This window comes from Actinia tenebrosa, unplaced genomic scaffold (genome assembly GCF_029948245.1).
Source record: "Actinia tenebrosa isolate PJP-AT-01 unplaced genomic scaffold, QUT_ActTen_1.0 PGA_scaffold0__85_contigs__length_37466705, whole genome shotgun sequence".
Lineage (NCBI taxonomy): Eukaryota > Metazoa > Cnidaria > Anthozoa > Actiniaria > Actiniidae > Actinia > Actinia tenebrosa.
In genome coordinates, this window is record NW_028292569.1 from 19,067,593 (window position 1) to 19,084,012 (window position 16,420).

General features: G+C 37.9%; 1 protein-coding gene and 1 pseudogene across 2 annotated transcripts in view; both read left to right on the forward strand.

Moving 5' to 3' along the window:
- LOC116298236 (epoxide hydrolase 4) overlaps positions 1-16,420 on the forward strand; it is a 62,500-nt gene that overhangs the window by 21,428 nt on the left and 24,652 nt on the right. The window contains exons 5-7 of the mRNA XM_031706618.2: positions 8,684-8,748; positions 13,019-13,084; positions 13,487-13,541. Coding sequence (XP_031562478.2) covers positions 8,684-8,748; positions 13,019-13,084; positions 13,487-13,541 — 186 coding nt within the window. The remainder of the gene's footprint in view (positions 1-8,683; positions 8,749-13,018; positions 13,085-13,486; positions 13,542-16,420) is intronic.
- LOC148913650 (uncharacterized) lies at positions 54-5,296 on the forward strand (annotated as a pseudogene). The gene is made up of 4 exons (XR_016119013.1): positions 54-1,803; positions 2,135-2,232; positions 2,351-2,611; positions 3,053-5,296. The product of XR_016119013.1 is annotated as an uncharacterized LOC148913650 (transcript).

Here is a 16,420-nt window from a genome sequence, read left to right on the forward strand (position 1 = left end):
TTCTAAGACATGGAGCTACACAGTTTTCATCTAATTTCGTGAGTAAGCTTACAGTTAAACATGAGATCGCGAAGCCTCAGGTTACAGTCTGTAGTTTCGCATTTTACACATCTGTAAAATGCGAAATGACGGTTTCGCATTTTAAAGATCTGTAAAATGCGAAATCTTCGTTTCGCATTTTATTGTTTCGTTTCGTTTCGTTTCGTGGTTTATGTTAAGCCAGTTACAAGGTCGTGTTCCGTTCACATTGGAAAAAATTGCCCATACATTTGGAGTTTGCTCTTTTCGGTCTTTTTCCTCTCTTTCCAAAGCAAAAGGTTGTTCTTAAAAGTAAAGTTATATAGCACAAGTAAACTGCGTGACAAAACATCCTAAACGACCCGTAAATCTTCTGTTCTTTCGTTAACTGCTGTTATTCAAGACTGAGTCGGATTAGAAATTCTAATTTCTTTGTAAAAAAGAAAAGGTGACAAGGATTTCCAAGAAATATTAATATAATGGCCCGTAGCTTATTTTTACGAACTACACGTGCTTTGGTTCAACTACTGAAAGCAGTATTCTCTGTAACCGAAGATCAGCGCTAAGGAAGGAAAACAGCGCTTCAAAAACAAGCCAAGGATAAAGAATTATGCCCTCTTGATCTAAACAAACCGAGCGTATTTCATTCTACTTTCGTACTATTTTTGCAGATTACTCAAGCTGATTGTCAAGTTATATGAATTGTTTGGGCTCCAAAGACTACTACGAATAAACTTAAAGTACAGAGAAGTTTATTCGGCCTTTTAATATTTTGTTTAATATGAAGTAATAAGAATAATTTAAATTATCGAATATATTTCGCCTATCTTCTTGACCTTAAGTCATTCAACTTCTAGCTCGTTAAACTTTAAGAATATGTCCATTCGGATATAGAAATATCTGTAAACATAAAAAACTTTAAAATTGAAGCAACTGTGAGGAAAATCTTTGATTTTTACCGTCTTAAGTAAAGAATTTCGATTCACAAATAACGAGTTACAAAATTCCCGTGTGAGACACTCTTTGCAAAGCGCGTGACCCCAGGCACGACTTAATTACGTATGCTAAAAATTGGAATGGAATGGACATGAGGGAACTGGAAATTGGACTGATTTTTATCCATACCTTTAACTTTTGGCATACACTTTTTATCCAAAATGATTTTCACTACTTTGAGCTCTTTGAAGTTTTTATAAAAAAATATTTTCACTTTATTATTGTTCGGATCCATGTCAAAACAACAGCATTTCTGCACAGACCCATATTTCATCTAGAAGTAATACCTAACTTCCGGTCCTGTGAATAAATTTGTTGTTCTAGTGATCCTATGGTTTAAAACAAACAGTCTACACACACTCTACCTCTGGCAAAAAATGCCAGGTTAAGACCCCATCATCCTTCCACTCCCCACGACCCCGCACCCATCCTAGCGTCTTTTTTTCTGGGATAACTGTGGTTTACCATGCATGTTGAAACCAGGTTCTTCCAGGTATCCCAGCTTACCCTGGAACCAGGGTCTAGTTAAAATTCACCCTCGAAACCGGAAGTCGGCTATTATGGTGGCTTAATTGACGGATATCAGGTCAACATCTTATGCACGAGGTCAACAATCAACAATCTCAACAGTCAACAATCTCAAATTGCAGCGTTATTATACTCTGTTTAATCCGTTATGCCTTATCATTGTGCAGTGAAAGGATGTGCACATAACAGCTCGCGTCAAAAAGGAAATTGTAAGTTTTTTAGGTTCCCAAAAGTTATAGGGAAATCAGTGCAAAACCATAAGTGAGGATAGAGGTTGTATCGTCGTGTACGGGAATTGTCAGGGGAATTCTATTCAAATTCAAATTTCAAGTAATCGTACCCTACGATAGCATAAATTAAACTATAATAAATATTTATGTGCACGCGCTGATGATACATCGTTTAAATATGACTAAAAAATGAGACCACGCAACCGAATTCACTTCGTGGTCTAGGGGTTAGGTTTAGGGTTAGGGTTAGGTTTGGGGTTGGCATTGTAGTAGTTCTTTGGTGCCGAAGGTACCGAGTTCGATTCTTGGTGTCTTCACTTAATTTTTTTAAGTCCCACTCGTGTGTTCGGAAACCTATGACGTACTAGAAGACGAGAATGGATAGCAAATATTTGTAGGGGAGATTTGAAGAACATAAATCTGGAAAACACAAGAATATGCGGTTGTCATTTCATTTCTGGTAAGTTTTGCTTTAATTTTGCCCTGAATTTATTGGAGCTCGCAAGTTTTTTAGCTGGATAACTTGCAACATAGTTAACTATGCTTGCAACAATTAACAAGACTTTACTTCATTCTAGGCGAACCGGGAAAACTCTACGATCGCCTAAATCCTGACTGGGCCCCTACTCAGAATATGGGGCATGATCGGATATCTTCACAAAAAGTAGCTGCTTCAGTCCAAAAATATGAAAGAGCCAGTCAACGAGCTAGCAAGAAGCGAAAGGCCGAAGAAATGCAGAAATCAGAAACCCAAGAAAAGCCGCCTTCAATGGATGTACAGACATCGCCATCTAGCAGCAACGAAAATCCCCACTTGTCCGATGTTAATTCTTACCACGGTATGTCTAATATCCAATAATTATTTATAGTTAAAAGTGCAAAATGCTTGGAAAAAGTAAATTTGTAACATATCATTAGAAAAATAATAGGGGGGGCGGGGGGGTAAAAGCAAAAAAGAATATTTTCAGTAAAAATTTTCATTAATAATATTCCTGCCAAGGCCAAAAAATAATAATAATGCCATTTCTAAAACTAATGGTTTGCCCCAAAAGGAGCAATGATGTGGTTGGGGCAGATGCAGACTGTCAGGTGAATATGGATGTGTAGGTAGTGGCTGTACAGGGGGGTAATATGATTTGGCTAGCCGGCCAACCCCTGCCAAAATACCCTGGTTTTGACACTGTATAAACCATTAAAATTTCAATGTTTTACTATGTAATTTTTAAAGCACACACAACAATTACGATCTTTCCTGTTTGTTGAATCTCAATTTGAAACAGAGAACACACAAGTAGCCTTTGAAAATGAATGGAACAAGGATTGTAGCTGTCAGACTGATTCTGTGACAGTGGCCAATTTTAGCTGTCAGACAGACATTACAATGGCTGACCTATCCTGCAATGATATTTACATCAACACTGTGATGCTTGAGTTACAAAATTTGAAACAGCAGTCAAGCAGTTTACAGTTGTCAGAGAATAGCCTAAGGGGGAATGATGAAAAAACAAAATTTTATACTGGTTTACCACATTTTCTTATTTTAATGCATATATTTCACCTAGTAGCACAGAAAGTGTCAACAACCTGCAACAATGCATTGAACCAATTCCAGGAGTTCCTTCTAGTACTGATGAGAATAAAGTTAAACCTTCCATTTCAGGATATTGCTTACCGCTTTGGTATCTCTCAATCTACAGCCACCAGGATATTTTATACGTGGATCAACATTATGAGAGATAGATTTTCTTATTAAGTGGCCAGAACGAGAACAGTTGAGGAAGACAATGCCCTTAGTTTTTCAGCAAAACTTTGGGAAAAAAGTTGCAGTCATTATTAATTGCTTTGAGGTGTTCATAGACCGACCATCTAGCTTCATTACTCGAGCAATGACATAGTCAAATTACAAGCACCACAATACAGTAAAATTCCTCATAGGTATAACCCCTCAAGGTGTGATTTCCTTTATTTCAAATGCCTGGGGAGGTAGAGTTAGTGATAACTATCTAACTGAAAATAATAAAATGTTACGCAAGCTTCAACCAGGGGATATAGTACTCGCAGACAGAGGGTTCGATATTGAAGACAATGTTGGTTTTTATCAGGCAAGGTTGCACATCCCAGCTTTTACAAAGGGTAAGAAACAACTCTTTGCTATAGAAGTACTGTAGAGCAGACACGCAAAATAGCAAATGTGCGCATACATGTCGAGAGGGTTATAGGGCTTGTAAGAAGAAAATTTGTCATTTTACAAAGTACACTTCCTGTAGAAGCAATAACAGCAAAGCCAGGTGATAGCCTTGCACCAATAGATAAGATAGTAAAGGTTTGTTGTGCTCTGACCAACCTTTCAGACTCCATTATCCCATTTGACTAATTCAAAGCTACAAAATGGTCTTAAGATCATACTTTCACAAGATAATTTATAGTAAGTTATTAGTTGTTGTTGTATCAGTTTAGTAAAACCACTCTAAAAAGACATTGTATAGGTGCAGTTTCTACTAAAAAACAGGACTTAAAACACAGATGGGAAAAAATTATTATTACAAAGATATATATCATTAATTTATGCTTACATATTATCATCTTTATCTTCTTATTTGTAAGTTATGTAACATATCTATATTTTATGGTGATTATATTTTTATAATATTATATTTTTTATATATCTATATATGTAGTGTTTAAAAAACGAGTAGGACTTTTGGTTCAACTGGAGTCACCATACATGTCACGAACATGGATTTTTATACTTTGATAGAGATTTGACGTCACGGGCATGCGCAACTAGATTCAATAGAAGCTCCCACACGTTGGGTATTGCGTGCCAAGGCAAAGACAGGCACGTTAGTCAAAGATCATTAGGGTTCACTATGACCTTGATGAAGCTCTATATCTTCATCTAAACTTGGATGCATACTTCATCCCTGATGAAGTCATCCTTATAGTATTCGAGTGTTCTTTATATAAAGATCAGATGTGTCTTTATATAAAGACACATGTGTCTTTATATAAAATCAATTGAATACAAATGAAGAGGACTTTATCGGGTATAAAGGTTCATGCACGTGACGTTTATGGTGGCTTCAATTGGACCATAAGCTTATGAATTATTAATGAGTGTTTTAACTTATTTTAATATTTAATTTTATTATTTCAAAATGGTCTTATTAAGATCATACTTTCACAAGATAATTTATAGTAAGTTATTAGTTGTTGTTTTATCAGTTTAGTAAAACCACTCTAAAAAGACATTGTATAGGTGCAGTTTCTACTAAAAAACAGGACTTAAAACACAGATGGGGAAAATTATTATTACAAAGATAAATATCATTAATTTATGCTTACATATTATCATCTTTATCTTCTTATTTGTAAGTTATGTAACATATTTATATTTTATGGTGATTATATTTTTATAACATTATTATATTTTTTATATATCTATATATCTTATTTTAATATGATTTTTGTTTAAGCTGATAAGTAATTGCTGATTTTTTGCATCAAAAATAAACCCATGTTGCATTGCATTTTATATAAAAGGTTGTATATTGTCAATATTAGTATATAAATTTATATGACAGTAGATGATTGAATAATAAAATGAATTATAGACATCATGTCCTTCACTGTTGCATTGCTAAGATTTTTTAAGAAATGCCATCTTTGAAATTAAGAAAAAGAAAAAACTCCTTTTTAAAGAAATGGTAAATAACATGGCCATAAGGTGAATATTGAGATTTTAAGTTACATGTTGTAACACAGCCATATTATTTACTTGTTACAATCAGGACACAACCAGTATTCCTCTGGCTCCTTACTCATCCTTAAACATTTTAAGTGATACCACTTGATTTTGCAATCCGTGTTTTTACAACGAACAAGGGTGCTTCCTTCAATATGCTGCTGACATAGACACCAATAAGCATCATAATCATCTGAGGCTACTGGTTGTCCAACAAATGGCAAGGAAGATCTTGTGAACCACTGTCCTATTACCTCTGGGAGGATAGCTTTGTAGAAAAAATCTTTTGATTTGATTAAAGCTCCTCTCCAAAGTTCTAAATCAGGAAGGATTCTCTCAATATATATTCCTCTTGGTGTCCAAACAACAAAGTCACAGTACTCAATATCACAAATGAAAAGTTGTGCCTGTACTTGATAGTAATAACCATGTGATTTATCCAATAAAATGTTATTGCCATCCCTTTTTAAGCAAAATCCTTTCTCGTCTGCTGCTTCCCATGGTTCCAAATCAATAGCTATCTGACACTGTGAAATTGTCATGCACAATTCCCATTTCTTTCTGGTAAGCACTGCGTGCAACTGCCTCCTTTGTTTTTCCCCAGTTAGTCGCAACATTGCTGAATTTGTGAGCCTCTGGGTAGCAAATGCTCTTTACCAAGCTTGCTGGTGGCTTTGTAGCTCTGGAACAATAAACAGACTTCAATTTGGATGCTGTTATGCGGCCAGCTCTTTGTCTGAACCAAAAACGTGATGAGGCTTGCCCCCTCGTGTTGGATTCAACAGCTTTGCATTCTTCTTGAGTGATTTGAACTTCAATGTTGGAACACTTTTCAAGAAGCCTAGTGAAATCTAGGTCAGGTTCTTTCTCAAACTTCTCTGTGATAGGCTTGGGCAAATTCACTTGTTTTGGGACATACAGGTCACTAAATGGTTCCATAAGAGATAATATTGCTGGTCTAGTACCACAACAAGATATATTTTCAATGAAACTGTTTTGTTTTTCTAGAGTAGCTCTATTTTGAATACCATTGGCATTACCTGCTGGTAGATCTCTTGAGGCAAATGAAGTTTTTCCCTCACCTAACAGCATCTTATGTTTTTGCTTGGCCGACCTTAAGTCCATCTCTGATGCTGGTAGGTAAGGAATTTCCTTAACATGGGAGGGCATTAACCATTTGTTTTTGTTGCCAGTGCATGTTTTCAGTCCCTCAATTCTTGATCCAGCTTCGCAGGCGAACAAGAGTGCACCAATGTGGGAACATGCTTCACTCAAGCCCGCCATGCAGTTGCAGTTTGCGGTAATCACAGTGCCATCATTTTCGGTGAAAAACCATGTCTTTAAAGGGGTTTCTCGTGCTCTTTGCGAATGGTTTACCTGTATAATCAAAAGGAAACCATTATTTGAGCATAAGGAGCTAATGAAATATTTTAAATTGCTTCGGTTAAGCCCCCGGGGGAGGCTGGGCTAGAAACTTTAAACTTTTTTGGTCAAATTCCCCTTCTTCAGGATTCTGAATGGGGTCAAACTCATCTAAAATTCCCACCTTGGGACAAATTCAGGGGTCATACAGTCTCAAAATTTGGCCAAATTTCCCACCCTGGCGACAGAATTATGTGGTAAATCCCCCTGTGGGGGGCAATAAGTGTTGTTGATCTAATCCCAACCTCTAGCCTGGCCTCCCCCCTGGGGGCTTAACAATTGATAGGTGCATAACTGCAAAAACAAGTGTTTAGCTTGGATGTACCTCTTTCATAAGAGAGTGCCGACCCAGCCAGATACGAAGAAATTATACGCGTCCATTGATTTGTACACTCTCATCTGCTTATTGGTAGCCCAAGATGTTTGGAAAAACAAGTAGTTCACGATATCTGGGTATACGATGCTAGGAATTTTTGCACAATCTTCGCTGAAATCACCATTTATTAAAGAATACGGATCAAATCCGATGTTTTGCACTTTTTCCCTGTATCTATCCTTGACAGGTCCAATCATGGAATTGTAATATTCCGAAAACTCTATAGGATTGCCTCGTGAGCTTACACTCAATGTTCAATTTCTGTCTTGCGTCTTTGTAAGTAGCGTTGTGGACGGTTTATTGTTATCGTTTAGCCAGAAAACGCTACTTATAAGTCACGTGGCCTGTGACGTCGCGCTGCCAGGGGGGTTGGTAACCATCAGCGTTGGAATACAAAGACTTTGGTAGTACAATTAAGTCAAATAAAGGTTTATTTCGAAAACTGGCAATAATGTTATCTTAGCAAGTCACGTGATATGTGACGTAATACACCCAAAATCTTTGGGGTGACTGACAGGGCACGTGACTACATCCCTGCCAAGTTTCGTAATCGCAGCTTGTATTGCCGCGGAGAAACTGGGACAGGGGCCATCAGAGGTGAGGGGACACCAGACGTGGGGCCACCAGACGTTGTGGAACGTGCCAAGCTTACTTGCGAAGAATTGCGGTTTGGTATAAGGTCTCAGTTGATCGCGTGTGACTGGGAATCACAGTAACCAAATCTCATGCTGCGTTTACACCATACCGGACGAATTTTTAAACCGGTGGAAAATTTGACCTGTACGTACCATTTACACGGACCCGTCTCATATATTGTATAAAAATACGTGTTGTTTACACGGAATAGGATCAATATGATAATTTCATTGATTTTCAATCTTGTCCGAAAAGTTATCCGGACAAGGTGTTCACAGGGTACCGGTCAATTTTTTAAATCGTGCAAGACAAAAATTCAACCTCCATTTCGCAGGTCCAAAACTTGCAGGGCTAGGCGTGCGGACTATTGTTCGGATAGCACAGTTGTGTGTGTTGTGAAAAAAACATACAACTTTTTGACCTTTCAAAAATTTGTCCGGTATCGTGTAAACGAAGCCACAGTGTGTAGATCAAATTGGCTTATAATACCTCCTAAATGTGCACATTTAGGGTCGATATCTTGTTCTCATATCATATCTATCATTTACTAGCAGGGCATGCTTTTTGATGTAGACAAATAATTTTATTACACATTTAGGGTCGATATACTTGTTCTCATATCATATCGCTTACTCGCTCGCGCACTCGCTTGTTTGCGATATGATATGGAAACTCGTGAATAAACACGATATCAAACGTGTGATAATTTCTATTTGTTGTATTGTATTTCAGATATCAAGTCTAGGGTATTTGTCTTGTATCTTGGTGTGTCATGACATGGGAGGATATATAGGATGGTGAGTCGCTGGTAAAGCTAGTATCCTGTTCTGTGTATACTTTGACCTGAAATATATTTATTTCAGGAACTCTAAATTCGTTTAGAAATGGGTTTAAATGGTTTTTTGTTTTTCACTTACCGTTCTGAAGTTCTCGATCTCTCCATTATTGAATATATTCTTCAAATATAGTTTTTTTTTTTAATTATCCAAACCAGTGAAGTGGAATGAAACTCGGTTAGTAAAACGATTCAAAACTTAGCGAAAAGTATTTACGGCCAAAGTTACCAGCTCTACTACCTGGTAAAATTTAACGATATATTCATGTATATGCCTTATTAACTAAAAACTGAAAGCCGTATTTTCATTTAGGCTCTGCTAACCCGCGCGATTGAAGCCAGAATACTGCCGACTAAGTAGGACCAGTATTTATACTAATAAATATCTTAATTTCGATCCTAGAAATCTTCTTTTACTGCTCAATCATATTACTTCTAAAGCCTGGAATTACATCTTCATCTGCTAAGCCAATCTATGAGCCATTTATTTATTTACACGTCATTAAAATACAAGAATGCACTTTTCGCGAGAGGGAGAAGACAAAAAAACAAACAAAAAAAACCGAAAGACATTTTACGATTATGCTGCCACAGGCAACCCAGTTAAAAAAGCAAAGGCATTTTACGACTTGGCTTCCACAGGCAACCCAGTACAAAACCAAACGCATTTTACGACTGGGCTGCCACAGGCAACTAAAACTAAAAAAAAAAAAAACTAAAACCAGACTTCGTGTTTTGGAGGAATTTATTCTTCATAAAGAAAGGTCAGGAAGTCATAATGAGTCATAATTGCCCATCTTACCAGAAAATTGGGCATTTAAATCAAGCGAAATACTTTGATCTCTGTAATTACGAAATTAAGTCAACAAAATGCAAATTAAGGGCACAGGGTAGTATCCACGAGTTCACCAAAGGTAGTTTGATTAACTCGTGGGTACGCTAAGTATGCGTATCACTCGCTCATTCGCTTACTGAGATACACCTACTTGCAAGAAGGTTGTCATACAAGAATAGAACATTTTTAATTTAGTAAATTAGTGATTTAGTAAATTTACCAATTAGGAATAAATTATCACGAACGTCAGACTAACTACTAACATATCAGAAACGCCAGGCAGCGCTAGAATTCGTAGTTTTTGTTACGTTAGTTTTCCCAGTCTAAAGGGAAATTCTTTTAGCATTGTTATTATGTCAACCTATATATTTACTGTATAATAGCCACGATGTAACACGAGCAGAAACGTATAAAAACAAATAGTGATATTATTCTTTATTTATTCATTTTCGTTTTAATTTTGAAATTACATCTTCATGTGCATGCCGGATACATCATGTTGTCCAAAACTATTTTTTTCTTACTGATGAATTCGAGTCTGACGTCAGTGATAATTTATTCCTAATCGGTAAATTTACTAAATCACTAAGTTACTAAATTACAAATGTTCTATTCTGGTATGACAACCTTCTTGCAAGTAGGTATATAAGCAGATCGATATTTAAACGTTTATCAATCGTATTACATCATCTGCTTACGAACGTTACGCGAAACTTACTTTCGGACTTCAGTACAATCAAAAAGTTCTTATCTAATGTAGAATCTCAATATTCGATGTGGGATGATGTAAAGCTTGACCTTCGGATCTTCAAAAGAATCAAGAAACGATCGGTTCAGGTTGCATTAGAAAAAAAACAGACTCTAAAAACTAGAGAAGAGTACCATTAATGAGTATAACAATCATAAAAAGGCATGTAATTTAAATTTCTTTACTGGCTTAATATTAAAGTGCACATGAACCCTTCGACAATACTTTCAGTACTGATTCTGCATAAAGTAAATAGTTGATTGGTAAAATATTTCTTGATTTGAGTGATGCGTCTTTAAGTTATGAAGGTTTATACTTCCAATATGTTAATGATGATGACGTCAGGTAAGGTATTTGAGTGTTTTTGTTGTAACTAGTAATACTAAATGCTGGCCATTTTGAAAATAAAAATTGTAAATAGCTTTCATGTAAACCATGAGTAAAATAATGATGCTTTTTAAATACTGTTTCTATGAACCAGTTCGATTTTGTATATTTGATTAAGCCTTAATGGACGTCACACTCATTAGCACATTGGAAGTATAAACCTTCATAACTTAGAAACGCATCACTCAAATCAAGAAATATTTTACCATTCAACTATTTACTTCGTGTAGAATCAGTACTGAAAGTATTGTCGAAGGGTTCATGTGCACTTTAAGAGCAAAGTAAAAAATATATCTACGCCATTACAAACGAAACCAAAAAAAAAAAAAAAAAAAAGAAGATTTACAGCATTCAAGTAAACTCGAAAACAGCTCAGCAACAAAATATGTTAGTACTCGTATCATACACACTTGAATAAAACAGTAATGATGAAAAGGTAAATTATACACCGTGAAAAGATGAAAAAACTTACTTAAGTAAGTTTTTTCATCTTTTCACGTTTTCATCATTACTGTTTCATTAGAAACACCGACGCAGCTCACACTAGTTTTTAGCTAGTTATACACTTAAATAAAGACAAGTTGAGTAACATTTCTAAACGAAATTTTATGGAATATTCGCTTATTTTACAGTGTAAGTAAATAAATTCTTGAACGGGATTAAAACCCGTGTGCTGGCGATTCCGGTGCCATGCTCTAACCACTGAAATTCTAAGTGTCATATGAGACTTAATACGCATAGCTCTTATTAGCGGGACGCAAGAGGAACCCAATATTTTTGCTTACCAGCTTTCATGATGATGCAGTTTTGTCCTGAAAAAGTACACGGAAATCTCCAAAATTTCAAGTTAAATGAAAGACATACATTGTAATTTTCACTAAATCTGATATCGTGTTGAGTTATCTGTAGTTATCTTTCATTTGACAAGTGAAACCATCCAAAAAAGCAAAAAAATGTCGACCATAGAGAACTTTGTGGAAGAATTTTTCATGAACAAAACTAGCCCTGTGGGGTGGCTGGTGGTGGGTCGTGTACACGTTACAAAAATCCTGTGCGGGAGAGCAGTAAGGTCGAAATTCGTTCTCGCCCGAGTCCTACGCAAGTAGTAACTTTGACATAACATGGCAGAAAATTTTCTGCAAGCGAAAAATTTTCTGCACGAAAATTTCACTCATAGAAATCTTGTAGGAAGAGCCAAAAGAGTTTTATATAAATGAATCCCCCATCGTAGGGATCATTTTGATCAAGTTTTTTGTGGAGTTTGAGGTTTAAAAGACAATAAAATTGTGGTTCAAAGTAAGTTGTTTTTTCAAATATGGCGACTGTAGTTTCCTCCCTTGTCACAATATATATACATAAGATCAACATCAGATACAATAGGGAAATTATATAGGAAAGCAAAGGCGCGCGCGAAAAAAAAATTTTCTAGTAGATTTTTCATTGATTTTTTTGCTCTTTCGCATTACGGAGGACATTATCTTGATCTCGAATTTAAAAAATAATTGATTATTTAATTTTTCCGATTTTATTTTCACCATTCACTTTAATCTAAATTGGGCCCCCTGTGGTAGAATCAGAGTTCAGAGGATCATTGCGCGCGCAAAACAATAAACACAATTGTGAAAAGTGGGTCCAGTTCTGGACTAGAGTTCAAGAAGGATTCAGAGGAGGTTATCCACGAAATTGCCATGCGGCAGTTTGATTTCTTATGTTTCCTCTCTATTCTGAAGATATGGCCATGATGGCTTTAGTTGATCTAGGATAACAGGTAGTCCTAATCTTCCTCCATATTGCTTTGGGGGTACCACGGGCTACTTGTGCAATCCAATTGTTAGGAGAAATTAGAAAAAGATTTAGGACCGTTGACTGAGATCACTGTTTCTGGGGTCCATAGCGGGCGAAAATGGAATTGAGATGTTCGACAACTTCTCCTGACGTTGCTTTTGAAACCCGTTTTACGAAACTTCCATAATGATGATATAAGGCGGTTGTATACCTTATACCTCGGTGGATACGAGATATCTTGTACCCATCTCGGTAACGATATGATATAATATTTACATACTTTTACATCTTTTATCCAAGTATATCATATTAGAGTGGCGTCATCAGTCATGTTAGTTAATTGCACAGAAGAAACAAAGATATACTCGGAAAATAAATGTTGTTTGTTGTATTTAATATGTGTAATATTTATGCATTTGGTATTTTGTATGGTAGATAACTTTTTGTGGTAACTCACAGTATTTGTATATTCAACAGGACTATAGCTCATCAGTATCCAGAGGTTGTTGATAAACTTATTCTTCTCAGCTGTCCACACCCCATGTAAGCCATATAATCATATGTAATATAGGGAAGTAGAGAGAATAAGAGAAAAATATCAAATGCCCTTGGCAGGATTCGAACCCACGTCTTCGGTATTCTAGTCCGATGTGTTAACCACTACACTACAAGGACCAACCACGCTGGTAACGCAGCCAGAATATGAAATGTAGGGTATTCGTGAGGATCCCAGAGCGATATTTTTTCTCTATAGATAAGTTGAACACCGTAAATATGTACGCAAAGAATAGACATAGTATAGTAGTAATGAATTATGCGTTCGGTGTATATATAATGAAGTAGAGAGAATAAGAGAAAAATATCAATAATATAGGGAGATGGTGCTCTGTACTACCTATGATATAATCGTGTATCTCTTATGACTTTTTGTCATTATGTTTCTAGGTGTGCCGATAAATATACTATCACTCACCCTTCACAGTTAATGATCAAATCATGGGTATGAAACAAATTACTGCAAGTCTCAGTATAGTCTTCCTACGTAGCCTCTTTAGTGTCGTCACTCAACGGTTACTCCCCTAAGTAGCTACTTAGTGGAGGGAGAGTTGCGTGACGACACCAATAGCGGCTGTGTGGGAGACTAGTTTCAGTATAAATTGAACCAAGAAAAAATGAACTAAGAGAAGGAATCTCCGCTCACCATCATGAGCACTCTTTGATGCTATTTTTAAGTCGTAACCGACTTTGTAGATTACCTGTGTAATCAGCTTCTGACGTAACTTGATTCGATTGATTGTGACGTAACTAGACGCAACGATTTTCTTACGCGCACGCTACAACATCAAGCGGTGCAGCTATAGATTATGAATAAATCGTGCAAACTCATCCAACGCTCTCCCACATTATTCAACCGGCCTTGGACATTGGTGCCGAAACCCAGCTTTGTCACAAGAACAGGAGATACAAAAGGCGAAGCATGTCAGAACCGCCCACAGAGGCCACGTCAGTCATGACCTGAAAAAAGCGATGAAGCTCATTATGGAAGAAGATCCGGCTGACTCCAGTGAACTGGAAGCCCTTCGCGAAAGACTTATCAGGTTAAGCGAAGAACTAACAAGGATGGATGATGCAATCATCAAGTTCTACAGTTCCGAACAAGATATCGAGAGGGAAATAGAAGATGCGCTAAAGTGGAACGACGAAATCATGGATTGCAATACAGCAATCAAGAGGTTTCTGAGCAAAACTTCGACGCAATTAAATCAGCAAACGGCGAGTCCGTTCCAATCGTCCATTACTGAGCCATATCCAAAACATAGAGTAGCCACTAATCTACCGAAGCTAAAGCTGAAATCCTAATAAGCTGGAATGGCAAACGTTCTGGGAAGGGTTCAGCTCAGCAATTGACGAAAACCCAGAACTTAGCAACATTGAAAAAATGAACTATCTAAGCGGGCAACTAAAGAGGGGAAGCAGCTCGCGTGATAGCGGGGCTACCACTTACACAAGGAAAATATTGCAAAGCAATAAAACTGCTGCGCGAACGCTACGGACAGAAGCAAGCGCTCATTAACTGCTACATGGATGCACTTACCAAAATCCCTCCTACATCTAGCGATATGAAGAAGCTTGGAGCATTCTACGATTCATGCGAAATTATATACGCGGTCTAGAGTCTCTGGGTGTGTTATCAGAATCATACGGCAGTCTGTTGATGTCAATGCTCATCAAGAAAATACCAGAAGAAATAAGGCGCGCGATTTTTAGAAGTTGCCCAAAGGCAGACAGCTCAATAAACGAGCTGAGAGCAGCCCTTCCTCGTCGGTGAACTTGCCATCTTCGTTCTTCAGCAATGGACGCCTTTACGCCCACCGCGGGAGCCCTGCTCTCAACAACGAGAAACAAAACGACCCCAGGCAAGGCCTCAAGGGACAGACCAATCACCCGAACATACCCATACTACAACGAACAGCATCGACCAGACAAAGGATCGCCCTTCTCCGCCAACAACGTCGCTGCTTCAACTGCCTTGGAACGAATCACACTATCAGCAAATGTTTCTCAAAAGGAAGATGCCTACAATGTAAAGGAAAACATCACGCCTCAATTTGTGAAGCCGGAGAGTCAAACCCACAACAGTCAGATCCTACCCAATCGGAAGCCGAGAATAACCCACCCAGCGAGCCCCCAGCAAGCACGTCAAAACCACAGACCACACATGGGGACCACGTAGGTACCCTATACTAAAGGAACGATCTTAATGCAAACAGCACTCGTGAGGACGGTGGGACCACAAGGGAAAACCCATTTCGCAAGAGCTCTCTTCGACTCAGGGTCACAAAGAACATTCATCACGGAAAAGCTAAAATAGGCTCTAGTAGGCCTTCAGCCGTTACGACAAGAACCTTTATAGGTGACGACGTTCGGCTAGCGGAGTATGCAGTCGTGCAGTTTCACATCCAAACAGAGCAAGAGAACGTCAAGCTAGAAGCGTTAGTCACTCCAACCATATGCCCTCCACTATCTCACAAAATGAAAGGTAATATTATGGGGCATGAAGAACTACAAGGACCCAAATTAGCGGACGCACATCAAACCGACAAACAACTTAGTGTCGACATGATAATTGGAAACGACCTTTACGGCTACATGTTTACAGGGGAAGTGGTGAAATGCTCTGACAGTGGAATCATCGCCATGAGCAGCAAATTCGGATGGCTAATCTCAGGACCCGTTAGCCAAAACAATACCGACAAAATCTCTAACGCGTTATGCAGTCGTATAAACATCACTGAAACAGGTCAACGAACCACTAAATGAGATCCTCCCTAAATTCAGGGAAATCAACAAAATCGACGCACCGGAAGACACAGACAGAGAGCGATAAAATTCAACGACACCGTTAACTTCAATCAAGAATCAGGACGGTACGTCGTCAGGCTTCCATGGACAGAGAACAAACATGAGGCTACCCAGTAACTTCGGGCTGAGCAAAAGAAGATTGAACAGCTTGCAGCACAGCCTTTTGAGAAGAGACCCTATGCTTATCAAGAGGTACAGCGAACACATTGAAGACCAGGAGCGTCAAGGCTTCGTCGAGAAAATAGCAGACCCTCGCAAGCACGAAGGAGTCCTACGTTACATCCCACACTTCTCTGTCTTCAAGTTAAACAGTGCCACAACAAAGATGAGAATTATACATGCAGCGCTCTTAGGAGCAAAAAATTGGCACAGTTTATCCAGAAAACCCTTACAATCGACGCTAACCGAGTAATACTTTGGTGTGACTCACAAATTGTGCTGGCATGGTTATCGACAGACAAACAACTACCACAATTCGTCGAGACTAGAGTCAGAAAGATCAAAGAAATGATGCCA